The sequence below is a fragment of the Canis lupus genome, chromosome 6, assembly GCF_003254725.2.
Source record: "Canis lupus dingo isolate Sandy chromosome 6, ASM325472v2, whole genome shotgun sequence".
Classification (NCBI taxonomy): domain Eukaryota; kingdom Metazoa; phylum Chordata; class Mammalia; order Carnivora; family Canidae; genus Canis; species Canis lupus.
In genome coordinates, this window is record NC_064248.1 from 7,346,540 (window position 1) to 7,360,575 (window position 14,036).

At 50.3% G+C, this 14,036-nt stretch overlaps 1 protein-coding gene and 1 non-coding gene across 2 annotated transcripts; both read left to right on the plus strand.

The window, feature by feature from the left end:
• Positions 1 to 3,191: 3,191 nt before the first annotated feature.
• On the plus strand, positions 3,192 to 3,298 carry LOC112646392 (U6 spliceosomal RNA). Its single transcript, XR_003127624.1, has one exon. It is a non-coding gene; the product is annotated as a U6 spliceosomal RNA (small nuclear RNA).
• Positions 3,299 to 5,069: 1,771 nt separating this feature from the next.
• On the plus strand, positions 5,070 to 13,648 carry ZP3 (zona pellucida glycoprotein 3). The gene is made up of 8 exons (XM_025426327.2): positions 5,070 to 5,581; positions 7,467 to 7,585; positions 9,158 to 9,261; positions 9,339 to 9,516; positions 9,611 to 9,728; positions 12,697 to 12,788; positions 12,934 to 13,076; positions 13,428 to 13,648. The coding sequence occupies exons 1-8, from the start codon at positions 5,231 to 5,233 to the stop codon at positions 13,646 to 13,648; spliced, it is 1,326 nt and encodes a 441-aa protein (XP_025282112.1). The 5' UTR covers positions 5,070 to 5,230.
• The last annotated feature ends 388 nt before the right edge of the window (positions 13,649 to 14,036 follow it).

The window sequence follows — 14,036 nt, forward strand, 5'->3', positions numbered from 1 at the left end:
TATTTATTTATTCATGAGACACACACACACACACACACAGAGGCAGGGACACAGGCAGAGGGAAAAGCAGGCTCCATGCAGGGAGCCCAATGTGGGACTCGATCCTGGGACTCCCAAGATTATAGCCTGGGCTGAAGGCAGCACTAAACTGCTGAGCCACCGGGGCTGCCCATTTTCCCCCCTCTAATGTGCCGGAAGGAGTAGTAGAGTTTGAAAGTTTGTAACCACTATGATATGGACAGATTTGGGCAAGAATCCTCAATAAATGTTAAAAATGTTATTTTTTTTAATTTCTCAGAAAGAGAAAGAATAAGCAGGGGGAGTAACAGAGGGAGAGGGAGAAGCAGGCTCCCCTCTGAGCAGGGAGCCCGATGTGGGACTCTATCCCAGGACCCTGGCATCACAACCTAAGCTGAAGCCAGACACTTAACTGACTGAACCACCCAGGCACCCCTACTAATTTTTAATAAGCATTGATAATTCTTGCCTGAATCTATTATTATGATGACTGCAACTGGTCATTTTTTAAAGGATTTATTTCAGAGATAGAGTGCATGTGTGGGGTTGGGGCAGAGGGAGAGAGAGAGAGAGAATCTCAAGCAGACTCAGCTGCTGAGCACAGAGCCAGAGGCAAGGGGCTTGATAGCACAACACTGAGATCCCGACCCGAGCTGAAACCAAGAGTAGGATGCTCAACCAACTGTGCCCCCCAGGAGCCCGTAAATGGTCACTTTCCAAATGATCATTCCTCCTGTGATGGTGTTCTACTTAAGGAGTTTCTTCCCTTTTACAGAAAAATATTCTCATTTATGTGTTTTTATGTATCGTCAGAATGGATGCCCATGGATTCTTACTTTATTTGACGTCTAGTCCTTGTTCTCATCATTCATTTTGGTGCACAGTTGTCCCCAGCTTGGCCATTGGGACCACCGCTCCTCTGTTCAATTTGGCTTGTGTCCTTTTGACACGTCCTCATCATTTTATGAACATATTCACCATCACAAGATATTCTAGATTCACCTTGTACTTTCCTGCCCCTAGCCTTGGAATCAGCCAGTCCTCCAAGGAGCCCTGGGTCCCCTGTTAGAGAGGAATAGTATTTAGAGACCAGAATCTGGGATCTAAGGAATTTTAAGGGAAACGCTGTGGGCAGGTGGCTGTGCCTTTGGTGATTCTGGCCACCAGGTGGCAGCACTCCTCAGAAAAACACAAAAGACCTGGAATCTGGGCTGGGTTGAGAGAGTGGGGGTAGACTGGCCAGGATCCTTTTTTTTTTTATTTTTTATTTTTATTTATTTATGATAGTCACAGAGAGAGAGAGAGAGAGAGAGAGAGGCAGAGACATAGGCAGAGGGAGAAGCAGACTCCATGCACTGGGAGCCCGACGTGGGACTCGATCCGGGGTCTCCAGGATCGTGCCCTGGGCCAAAGGCAGGCGCTAAACCACTGCGCCACCCAGGGATCCCCCAGGATCCTTGATGGGGATGTCTTTGGTCCTTTTTCTGGAAAGGGGAGACACAAACTTACCACCACTTCATATGCATACTCTCCTCTATCCTCCTCTCCCCCAATACATGCTTCACATCCACTCACCAATTTCTTCATGTCTTATTTCTTATTTGTTTGAAAACTCTCAAGCCCAATGTGGGGCTTGAACTCATGACTGAGATCAAGAGTCACATGCTCCACCAACTGAGGTAGCCAGGTGCCCTATGTCCTTTTATCCAGAAGACTTCTAGGAGGGTTAGGTAGTTCCAGGGCAGAGAGGGAGAGGGGATGGATCCCAAGGAGGGAGGCCCTGATTTCTAGTCCCCAGCCCACCCAACCCTATTTACAGCACAATCTACAAGCACAGCTCTGGGCTACAAGTACAGCTGTGGGCTACAAGTATGGAGAGGCCCCTTCCCCAGAGGGCCACCACTCCCAGATAGTGTCTCCACCTAGCTGTTCCTTGGGATGTTGGGCCACAGCTGGCTCCCTCCCTCTGGACCTGGTAGGCAGATGAAAAAGAAAACCAGGCCCAATAAAGCATTACTTGTGTTAAGGCCCCAAGTCAGGAAACCAAGACTTAATACCTAACCTAACTGCAGTTTCAAATCCTCAGAAATGAAACCTTTTAAAAAAAAAGTATTTATTTTTAAGATTTATTTATTTCACAGAGATAGCGAGCAAGCAGGGGTGCAGGAGGAGGCACAGAGGGAGTGAGAGAATCTCAAGCAGACTGCCTGCTGAGCACGGAGCCTGATGTGGGGCTCCACCTCATGAGGCTGAGATCATGACCCAAGCCAAAACCAAGAGTCTGACAATCAACTGGCTGAGCCATCCAGGCGCCCTAAAAGATTTATTTATCTTATAGAAAGAGGGAGTAGAGGGAGTATATGGGAGGGAGGGGCAGAGGGAGAGAAGCAGATTCCCCACTGATTGCGGAGTCTGACGGGGATCTGATACCAAGACCCTGAGATCATGACCTGAGCCAAAGTCAGACGCTTAGCCCACTGAGCCACCCAGGTGTCTCTCCCTCTCTATTTTTAAAAATTTCAGGGCAGCCCGGATGGCTCAGTGATTTAGCGCCGCCTTCGGCCCCTGGCGTGATCCTGGAGTCCTGGGATAGAGTCCTGCATGGGGTTCCCTCTGCCTGTGTCTCTGCCTCTCTCTCCTTGTGTTTCTCATGAAAAAATAAATAAAATCTTTAAAAAAAAAAAAAAACCTTCATTTCCTGTGGCCCTTTGGGGTTCCCCTCTGTTAGATGGGGTGCTGCCTGATTCATGAGCCAAATAATAAAGCCAATTAGCTTTTTAAAATTGGCTGGGACACACAAAAAAAAAAAAAAATAAAATAAAATAAAATTGGCTGGGTTCAGGCACCTGGCTGGCTCAGTTGGTGGAGCATGTGACTCTTGATCTCGGGTTTGTGAGTTCAAGCCCCACATTGGGTGTAGAGATTACTTAAAAATAAAATATTTGGGGCACATGGGTGGCTCAGTTGGTTAAGCGTCTGATTCTTGGTTTCGGCTCGGGTCATGATCTTATGGGTAGTGGGAGCCAGCCTCGCATTAGGCTCCCCACTCAGTGTGGAGTCTGCTTGAGGATTCGCTCTCCCTCTGCCCCTCCCCCCATTCATAGATGCATGAGCACACACTCTCATAAATAAATCTTTAAAAAATAAAATGAAAAGTAAAATAAAATCTTGAAGTGCTCACTTCAGCAGCACATATACTAAAATTGGAACAATACAAAAAAGATTAGCATGGCCCCTGCACAAGAATAACCCGAAAATTCATGAAGTGTTCCTTATTTATTTATTTATTTATTTATTTGAGGGAGAGAGAAAGAGAGAGAGGGAGAGAGGGAAAGAGAGAGAGAGAAAGAGAGCATGAGTAAGAGGAGAGGCAGACTTCTCAATGAGCAGGAAGCCTGACATGGGGCTCGATCCCAGGACCCCAGGATTATGACCTGAGCTGAAGGCAGACATTTAACTGACTGAGCCACCCAGGTACCCCAGTGTTCCATATTTTAAAAAAAAATTAAAATCTTAAAAAAATTAATTAATTAAAATAAAATTTACTGGGTTGAATTTTTGTTATTTAACATGTGGAACCCAGAGGAAAGGATTTCCCCCTGGGTGGGCCACCCAGGTGAGCTTGGAGCTGCTTTTTTTTTTTTTTTTTTTTTAAGATTTTACTTATTGGGGCAGCCTGGGTGGCTCAGCAGTTTAGTACTGCCTCCAGCCCAGGGCCTGATCCTGGAGACCCGGGATCGAGTCCCACATCAGGCTCCCTTCATGGAGCCTGCTTCTCCCTCTGCCTGTGTCTCTGGCTCTCTCTCTCCCCCTGTCTCTCATGGGTGAATAAATAAAATCTTAAAAAAAAAAGATTTTATTTATTTATTCATGAAAGATACAGAGAGAGAGGCAGAGACATAGGCAGAAGGAGAAACAGGCTCCCCAGAGGGAGCCCAATGTGGGACTCAATCCCAGGGCCCAGGATCATGCCCCAAGCTGAAGGCTGACACAACCACTGAGGCACCCAGGCGTCCCTGGAGCTGCTTCTCTGTGCTGGCTGCCTCCACATCCCGCACCACTGCCCATCAACTCATGTTGGTTAAGTCAAAGAATGTTGGGGTAATCTCTTCTCTTCCTTCCACTTATTTATTTTCCCACAAGTAAATTAGATTACATATTTTTTTTAAATGCCCCCCCCCACAACCCCACCAAGGGACTCTTTAAGCAACTTAAACCTATGGTTTGATGACTTCAGAGGCAAGCATTTGCAACTGAGTCCACACTTCTGTTCCTAGGAATTAGGTGCCATTAATTTTTAATTTTTATTTCTAAGTAATCTCCATACCCAATGTGAGGCTTGAACTCATGACCCCGAGATCAAGAGTCACATGTTCTTGTGATTGAGCCAGCCAGGTGACCCTGGCACCATTAACTGTTGCAGTCCTCCTCTGCTTCCTAGCAGAGCAGGCCATCAGTAAAAATGTTGCCCCTATCACTCCTTCTTCACCCTCTCCTGCCAGGACTGGCACAGCAGCCACCCGATCCTCATCTCTGGTCCTACCTCTTCCCAGTCTCTCAGATCGCCTCACCCAACTCCCCAGCACCCCAAAGCATCACTCTCACACCCTAGGTACCGAGGTTCCAGCAATTCTGATCTCCTAGGCTTTTCTCCCAAGCCAGCCCAGTGCCCTCTCCTTGATTCTGTTCACAAAGCTGCCTCTGCCTGAACCGACCTCCCATCCTACCTCCCATAAAATTGGGCAATGACCCCTAAAGTTCCCTGGTCTCCTAATGATGTCGCCTCCAGTTATCTCACTTGGAATGAGCTCCCTGCCACCCCTGATTGTCCTTCCCACCCTTCAATAGAGGCCTTTCTCCCTATCTCCCCCCATGGACCTGGGACAGCTCTTCACTCCCTCACTGGGCCAGCAAACGGTAGACACACGGGATTTGGTGTGGGGGGGGGGGAGGGCAGCAAGGCTGTGGGACTGACTAGGCTGCTCACCCACACTTGTCAGATTTAACTCAAATACAAATCACTTGGGAAAAGAGGAAAACACTAGATTCTAACTCCATAGGTCTGGGGTGGGGCTGAGAGTCTTCAGGTTTAACAAGCTCCCAGGTGATGATGATGCTGCTAGATCGGGGACCAGCCCACTGATTGGTTGGGGAGGGGAGGTGGGTGCTAGCCCAGGTGCGAGCAGCATCATCTGGGGTATAAGACTGCTGAATGGTGGCTGCACTGTGGTTACCAGTGGGAGTGACTGGAGGAGCTATGGGGCTGAGCTATGGAATTTTCATCTGTTTTCTGCTCCTGGGAGGCATGGAGCTGTGCTGCCCCCAGACCATCTGGCCAACTGAGACCTACTACCCATTGACATCTAGGCCCCCAGTAATGGTGGACTGTCTGGAGTCCCAGCTGGTGGTCACTGTCAGCAAAGACCTTTTTGGTACTGGGAAGCTCATCAGGCCAGCAGACCTCACCCTGGGTCCAGAGAACTGTGAGCCCCTGGTCTCCATGGACACGGATGATGTGGTCAGGTTTGAGGTTGGGCTGCACGAGTGTGGCAGCAGGGTGCAGGTGAGACGTAGCCCCCTTTGTGGCCCTGGGGAGTGTGGATGCAGAGCCAGTGAGAGGTGGGGCTGGGCCAGGTTCTTTCACTTGCTGGGGGCAGAAAGCAACTGAAGCTTGAAGCTGGGTATTGGCGACAGGGGAATGGCTGGATTCAGGTCCGCCAAGTGGAGTCCAGAGGGCGCTGTGCACTCTGGGCCATAGGGCATCGCCCAGCATGAATCCAGAGGATTTGTAAACCCCTCAAGGGCATCCAGAGGAGATTGGCTGATATGGGTGTGGGTGTGTGTGTGTGTGTGTGTGTGGCGCCTAGCATTTGCAGGGTCCCTAGAAACTTGTGTGGCAGAGATCAACTTTGACTTCTTAGAACGCCCGAAGTAATCACAAGAAACGTGTGCATCCCATCCCTCCCTCATGCTTAACAACCTGAGGCCCTGAACTAGAAGTGGTTTTGAAGGAGAGAGCCAAGGGTATTATGATCACCTCTGTGTTAAAGGCACCAAGGGGGCCCCTGGGCAGAGGCGGGGGGGCGGGGGTAGTTAGTTCCAAGCAGAGGGGTAGGGAAGTGTAATGTGGGAGGCAGGTACTGAGGAACTAAGTAGTTCAGGCTGCAGGTGGGCCTTCCAGTAAGGCAGGGCTGGACTTGCACAAGATCCCTAGCCTATCTGTGCAGGATTCCCTGAACTGCTTACTCCCACCCCACAGCTGGTCCTCTGCCCGGTCCTGGGCCCCTGCTCCTGCCCACCAGGCCCTGGACTCCAGTCTCAGCTTGACTAGGGTGGGGACAAAGTCAGTAAGGACCTGGAGCCCTCCTGGGACTCTGAGCTGACATGCTGCCCCTCCCACCCCTGCCAGGGCTTGCCTTGAGGCCTCTTGGCCCCTCTTTCCCCAGGGGGAAGACAGGAGGCTTTGAGAACTGCAAGAGTTTTGTGAGGAATTATTCTAATAGAGTAACTCCCCAACTTTGAGCATTAAAATCACTTGGGGAGCATTTTAAAATCCGGATTCCCATCTCCTATGCTAAATCAGGCAGGAAGTGGAAGCCAGATAACAGTATTACAGGTCCCCAGGTGACTCCAATGAGCACAACCTGGCCATGCTTTTCTCTAGGGTGGGTTCTCCCAATCCTACCTGGTTAGAATCACCTGGGGCCGGGACCTGTGCCATCTCACCAGTCCATGATTGGTTTAATGCCCCGAAAATCTGAGCTTGTGAATAGAGCAACCCAGAGATCCTGCTACTGGTACATTTGGAGCTGTAGCTAATAGGAAGCTAGGACTCTCCCCTAAAGATGGAGTGATTTGGGCAGGGCTAGGCAGCAGCACTATCTTCTCCTGTGTGGCCCCTTGGAAGATGCAAATATCCCAGTAGCACCTACCTGAGCTCTTCCTGCCTCAGGCAACCACTGGCCTAGTTTCCTCTCCTGTGATGTGGGTATGAGAAGAAGTCAGAAAAGGAAGGGCAACTCAAGAAAACTAGCATTGAATGAGTTAAAGTTCCTGAAAATTTCTGGGTTCTTCAAAGTGGCTTTCTTGGTCTCAGGCCTAACGCCACCCCTATCCTCCACCCCCAAAAGGAAACTGTTGAGATAGGGGTGGGAGCCTGAGAAAGAGAGCACATGCCCAATACCCCGGTCATTGGGCATCCCTTGGTGCCTGACACTGAGCTGATCCAGACTACCTGCAGTGGTATGACAAGTTCAGGGCTAGAAAAAATGAAGGTTTGAGGGTGATAGCTGCTCAGGCTTTCCCATGGGTCAGCGGGAGGGTGGGCTTTGAGTCCAGGGCCTGTGTTCTCTCCATCTCTGGTGGGCAGTCCTCTCTGCGCCCTTGTGTGGGTTGACATACCTAGGGCAGGTGATGCTGGTGGGGTTAACTCCTCCTGTCCCCTTCAGGTGACTGACAATGCTCTGGTGTACAGCACCTTCCTGATCCACAGCCCCCGCCCTGCGGGCAACCTGTCCATCCTGAGAACTAATCGTGCCGAGGTTCCCATCGAGTGCCACTACCCCAGGTTAGTGTGGGATGGGGCCTGCTGCTGCCCGTGGTGCAGAGGCCCATTCTGGCAGCACAGCTGCAAGAAGGTGGAAGTACTTAGGTTGAGGTCACTGCTCTGTGCACCAGCTGGGAGTGGGGAGCTGGCTGAGTCTATCTTGACCCAGGTCCCAGTGGCCTCTTGGTGGAAGCTGCAGGGCTGCCCAGCCCATGCCCACCTTGAAGTTGAGAAAAACTCTCCATGCAGGGAGAATTTCTAGGCTTGGGCTATCACAGCCTGCTTTTTGCCTATGGCTTCTCCCAATACATATGCACAGGTGGGAGAAACCCCTCAAGCCCTAGCACCAAGCATGTGCCTGTGACCTTGTACACGGAGGCATGAGAAGGTGACGATGGCTTATAATGACAAGACCAGAGTGCCAGTTCCTGTGTGGCTCAGCTGAGTGAAGGAGGTGGTGCTGATACCCTGAGGGCATGGGTCTGGGGAAGGGTCATGGTGTAGAGGCTCCCAGAACAAGATCCTGGAAGGGTACCACATACATCCCAGGGGAGTGTAGTGTGCCCATTAATAGGGGCTTTTGCCCAGGGGTCTGGAGCCCAGGGTCTAGTCAACAAAGGTAGGGGGGGACAGAGGGGTTCTAAAGGCTCAACAGATCAGAGAGGGTGCTCAGGCTCCCATCTTAATAAGCACCCCTCCCTGAGAATCAAGCTGAGTGGGTAGGACTGTTTCTCAACCCAGAGGTCCTCTGGCAGCCAGAACAGGAGGCATATGGAGTCAGTGAAACCAGCTGAGCTGTGGTAGAAGGAGTTCTGAGCCACAGCAGCAAGGATGGAGGGAGCTCAGTGCCTGGCCTAGTTGGGTGGGGGAAGATAGAAGAGCCAAGGATGGGAAGGCCAGCTACCCCCCTTACTGGCTGAGAGGCTAAAGCCCTCCTGGGACCCTTGTGAGACTACGACTATCTTGCTTTTGAATGTCTCTGCCTGAGACTGACCTGAGAACATTGGCTTGCCTGGCCTGATGGTGGTGGGCAGTGCAGGTGGCCTGCCACAGGCTGGGATGCCCTATCCTAGCTCTAGATACCCGAGGCGTGGTTCTCCGATGCATCACTGACCCTGCCTCTTCCATGAGATCCAGTGGGATCCGCAGGGCCAACATCTGGAGATATCCTATTGCTTCCAAGACTTTCCCATCCTGGTCTAGACTCAGTCCCCATGGCTTCTGAAGAACTAGAGGCCTATCTGTATTTGTCTCTGAAGGGCTTCACCAGAGGTGCCTTCAAGAACCCTGACCAATGCAGAGAGGGATAGCTGTCTGGCACCCAACATGGGTCTAGAGCCCAGACTCCAAACTCAGGTGTACCTGGATTTGATCGTGGCTTGAGGAAGGGGCCCACTCACAGGTGTGGAGTTCAGGCAGGTCAAGGGGCAGGCTCAGACTTCAGGTGTCTTCAGCTGCCCTGGACTTGTTGCCTGGCTGGGCCACAGCTGAGGACTCTGGCCTTAGGTAGAAAGGAGAGACCTCCTGCCTCTTTCCATTGAAACCAAAGAAGGGGAGGTCAAGACAGGTATAGACAGCTGCTCTTCTCCCTAGGCACAGCAATGTGAGCAGCCAGGCCATCCTGCCCACTTGGGTGCCCTTCAGGACCACAATGCTCTTCGAGGAGAAGCTAGTTTTCTCTCTCCGCCTAATGGAGGGTAAGCAGGGAGGGCTGGGAGAAGGGAGCTGGCAGGGATAGCTCTGGGAGTCTCACCCTGGACTGTGTGCCTTTCAGAGGACTGGGGCTCCGAGAAGCAATCCCCCACATTCCAGCTGGGAGACATAGCCCACCTCCAGGCTGAAGTCCACACTGGCAGCCATATGCCACTGCGACTTTTTGTGGACCACTGTGTGGCCACGCTGACACCAGATCGGAATGCCTTCCCTCATCACAAAATTGTGGACTTCCATGGGTGAGGTCTGGGCCACCTGTCTAGGGGACCCTGGGAACAACACAACACTACCTCCCTTGCCCCCTGATTCCATTGTCCATTCCTTCTTCCAAAGCTGTCTTGTGGATGGTCTCTACAATTCCTCTTCAGCCTTCAAAGCCCCCAGACCCAGGCCAGAGACTCTTCAGTTCACAGTGGATGTTTTCCACTTTGCTAAGGACTCAAGAAACACGGTAATTAACATTTTTAAAAAATGGGAGTACCTGGCTGGCTCCATCAGTAGAGTGTGTGACTCTAGATCTCAGGGTTGTGAGTTCAAGCCTCATGTTGGGCGTGGGAGCCTACTTCAGGAAAAACAAAGACATAAAAGAAAACTTAGAATAAGCTTGAACTATGGGGTCAGGCTGACCAGGCTTACTGCCTGCTGTGGGTCACCCTTAAGCAATGACTTGATAGCTCTGTCCCTGTCCCAAGACTCCATGAACTCACCTAGCAGATCAAGTGAAAATCTCTAGTGAGATCTTGAAGGAAGAAGCATGGATGTCACAAACCCTTAGAGGTAGGTAGGAAACCCGCAAAAGGTGGAGAGAATCTGGGGTCTTAGAAACAGAACAAATCGGGGATATGCAATGAGGAGGACCAACCACCATGGCGTGTGGTGGGCAGGTCACTAACCTGGTCTCTGCCAAGATGGGCAGGGCTGGAAGCCAGATGAAGGGTTGAGTGAGGAGGTTGACAAAACAGGTGTCAGCCTTCCTGGAGGCTTTCTGGAAGGGTGAGGAAAGCAAGTATGAATTTCTTTTCCTACAGGGTAGTATCTTGTACTTGATCATAGGCTAGACCATTGACTTATTGAAACTTGAGTGCGTCAGCAGGGTTTATTGAAATAGGTTGGGCCCTACCCCCAGGATTTGGTTTTAATGTCAAGAGAACCTAGAATCTGCATTCTATTTTTTTTTTTTTTTAAGATTTTATCTATTCATGAGAGACACAGGCAGAGACATAGGCAGAGGGAGAAGCAGGCTCCATGCAGGGAGCCCAATGTGGGACTCGATCCTGGGACTCTGGGATCACACCTGAGCTGAAGGCAGATGCTCAACTGCTCAGGCATTCAGGCATCCCTAGAATCTGCATTCCTAACACATCTCCAGGTGCTGTTGATGCTGTTGCTCTGGGATCCACCCCTTAAACTACTAGGCTAGAAAGCCCAACCTAAAACTTGAGGGCAGAGAGGGAAGGAGCTAAGATGTAGACTGCTTCTGAAGGTTGGGTGCAGGAAGTACAGGTAGGACTAGTCTCTAACCAGAAAGTGCTAGTAGAATTTTACAAATAAAAACCTTAAGTAGCTCTTAAAGAAGTTTCCTGAGCTGGGGGCAGCTTCGGGGGTGGGGATGGGGGCAGATGTGAAGTTCAGGGGAAATGTGAAGTTCAGAATAGCTGGTCAGGAAGTAGCAGGGATTTCTTTTAAAATTCTGGCTTCATGGTAATCACCTGCAAAGGTTGTAAAATTCCATATATTTTCACTTGATTGTGGTGGAGACTGGCATCCCTTTTCTAATGCTTAGAGATCTTCATATGAATTTCACAGCAAATACCTATATACCTAGTTTTTTTTTTTTTTTATATACCTAGTTTTTAAAAATATCTTATTTTTTGAAACTGCATACAACCAGGGAGAGGGGCAGAGGGAGAAGCAGACTCCCTACTGAGCAGGGAGCCTGACATGGGGCTCAATCCCAGGGCCCTGGGTGACCAGAGACCAGAGGATGATGCTGATCAATGGTCTATGGCAGGTAGCCTGAGTTCTGGGAGGATTCTCCCTCAAAGGTAAATGGGATGATTTGGCTGACTCTATCCACAGCACAGAGAAGTAAACCTTTATTCAGAAGGAACAGGGAATCATTCTAGAGTCTTAGGCCCTAGCGTACACGGAAAAGTACTAGGAAGAAGCTGGAGGATAAAAGCAGTGCTTTCCTTAAAGAGGGATCCTAAGGGACCCTAGGGCCCTCCTCTGCTGGAGTAGATAGAAGGCCAGGAGCCTTGGGTGCGCCTGGCTGGCTCAGTTGGTGGAACATGTGATTTTTTTTTTTTTTTTTTTTTTTTTTTTTTTTTTTTTTTTTTTTTTTTTTTTTTTTATAATTCATGACCAAGACAGACACAGGCAGGAGAAGCAGGCTCCCTGCAGGAGCCCAATGTGGGACCCTGGATCATGACCTGAGCCAAAGGCAGATGCTCAATCACTGAGGCACCCAGGTGCCCCAGGAACATGGGACTCTTGATCTCGGGGTTGTGAATTTGAGCCCCATGTTGGGTGTAGAGATTACTTTAAAATCTTAAAAGGGAAACTGGCGGGTGGCCAGAAGTACATCGTTGTTCAGATTTCTGAAGTGGCTTCCCTATTGGTACACTCGGCCACTAGGTGGTGGCCAAGGTTTGTGGCTCTGCAGAAAGCTTCAGAGAAGGCGGTAGAACATCTATGTTTTGTGGGGTTAGCAGAGGATGCCAAAGCACTATCTGGAATATGAAGGACTCCTGCTGGGGGAATGCCTCGGGTAATCTCCCTTACTCCGGGTGGCAGGGTAGTCAGTGATTAGTTTGGGAAAGATGGAGGGGGGGGGGATTGAGGGGGTGATAAGGAGAGAATAGAACTGCTGGGTTTCAATCAGGAATCTGATTTGCTTCTTCAAATCTTGGGCAACTTATTCTCTGACCCTCTATTCTTCTCTAAAATGGAAACCACCCTCCCTCCCCACAAGGGTTAAGGATTAAATAACTGGCGTATTAGGGCAGCCCTGTGGCTCGGTGGTTTAGCGCCGCCTTTAGCACAGGGCCTGATCCTGGAGACCCGGGATCGAGTCCCACGTAGGGCCCCTGCATGGAGCCTGCTTCTCCCTCTCTCTGCCTCTGTGTCTCTCATGAATGAACAAATAAAATCTTAAAAAAAAAAAAAAAAAAAAGGCGTATTAAAGTCCAGTGACGGGATCCCTGGGTGGCTCAGTGGTTTAGCGCCTGCCTTTGGCCCAGGGCGTGATCCTGGAGACCCGGGATCGAATCCCACGTCGGGCTCCCAGTGCATGGAGCCTGCTTCTGTCTCTGCCCCTCCCCCCTCTCTCTTTCTCTCTATCATAAATAAATAAAAAAAAAAAACTTTAAAGTCCAGTGACTAGATTTCTACCTAGTAACAGCTACTCTTCCTTCTAGATCTATATCACCTGCCATCTGAAGGTCACTCCGGCTGACCGAGTCCCAGACCAGCTAAACAAAGCTTGTTCCTTCATCAAGTCTACCAAGAGGTGAGAAACAAGTTAGACATGGCTGCTTGGGGGTAGGAAACCTGACTGGCCTCCCTGGCATCTGTTCTGCTAGTACATACATCATCAGCAGGCTGCTTCCTGAGGGCAACACAGCCATCTGATCTTCTTGTCTTTGCCTGTTCAGGTGGTACCCTGTAGAAGGCTCGGCTGATATTTGTCGCTGTTGTAACAAAGGCAGCTGTGGCCTTCCAGGCCGGTCCAGGAGGCTGTCCCACCTAGAGAGAGGGTGGCGCAAGTCTGTTTCCCACACTAGAAATCGCAGGCACGGTAGGTGTTAGGACCCCTGCAGGGGTCTTGTCCTCCCACCTCCAGTTCAGGGTAACTGCTGTCACTGTGGGGTGACATTCTTCCTGTCCCCCATTTAAGTCTGCACCTCTGGGGGAATGCTGTTCTGGGCTTTCTTACCTATCAGCCTTGGGGCTCTTAGAAGGCTCTAACCACCCCCCCCACCCAAGTGCCAGCCAGGGGTTCTGAATAGGGTGTAACAGGAATGTCAGGGGATATAATGCAGCTTTCAGAACAAAACCTACTAGTTCTATCCACCGAAGCAGAGCAAAATCCTCAATCTGACCTGTGGTTTGGGACTAAAGTGACGCTTAAGTGTCCTGTGTCTTTCAGTGACTGAAGAAGCAGAGATCACCGTGGGGCCTCTGATCTTCCTGGGAAAGGCTAGTGATCATGGTATAGAGGGGTCAACCTCTCCTCACACCTCTGTGATGTTGGGCTTAGGCCTGGCCACGGTGGTATCCCTGACTCTAGCTACCATTGTCCTGGTCCTTGCCAAGAGGCATCGTACTGCTTCCCACCCTGTGATATGCCCTGCATCTGTCTCCCAATAAAAGAATAAGCAAACTCTGGGTTGTGGCATGGTGATATCAGATACGGCTGAGCTGGGAGGTGAGGGCAGAACGTAGAACACAGTTGGAACACAATCCAAGGACTGTCTCACTTCTAGTGTAAGGTGGTCTGTCTATAGCAGAGAGGCCAGGCTAGCCTGTGAAGGCAGACTGTTTGTTTGTTTTTTGTTTTTGTTTTTCCTGGCTTTGGGCAACAATCCCATGTTGCCAGGGAGGCCAAGGTGTAAGCTGTTGGGGGCAAAAGCAGGGTGGGCCCTGTCAGTCTCCCTTCCAGGCTAGTAAAGGGTCTTTTGTGTCTCTGGACCTCTCGCCTCATGCATCTTAATGGTGGGGGCAGGGAGGAAAAGACAGAGTGGGCTTCTCTAGGGGC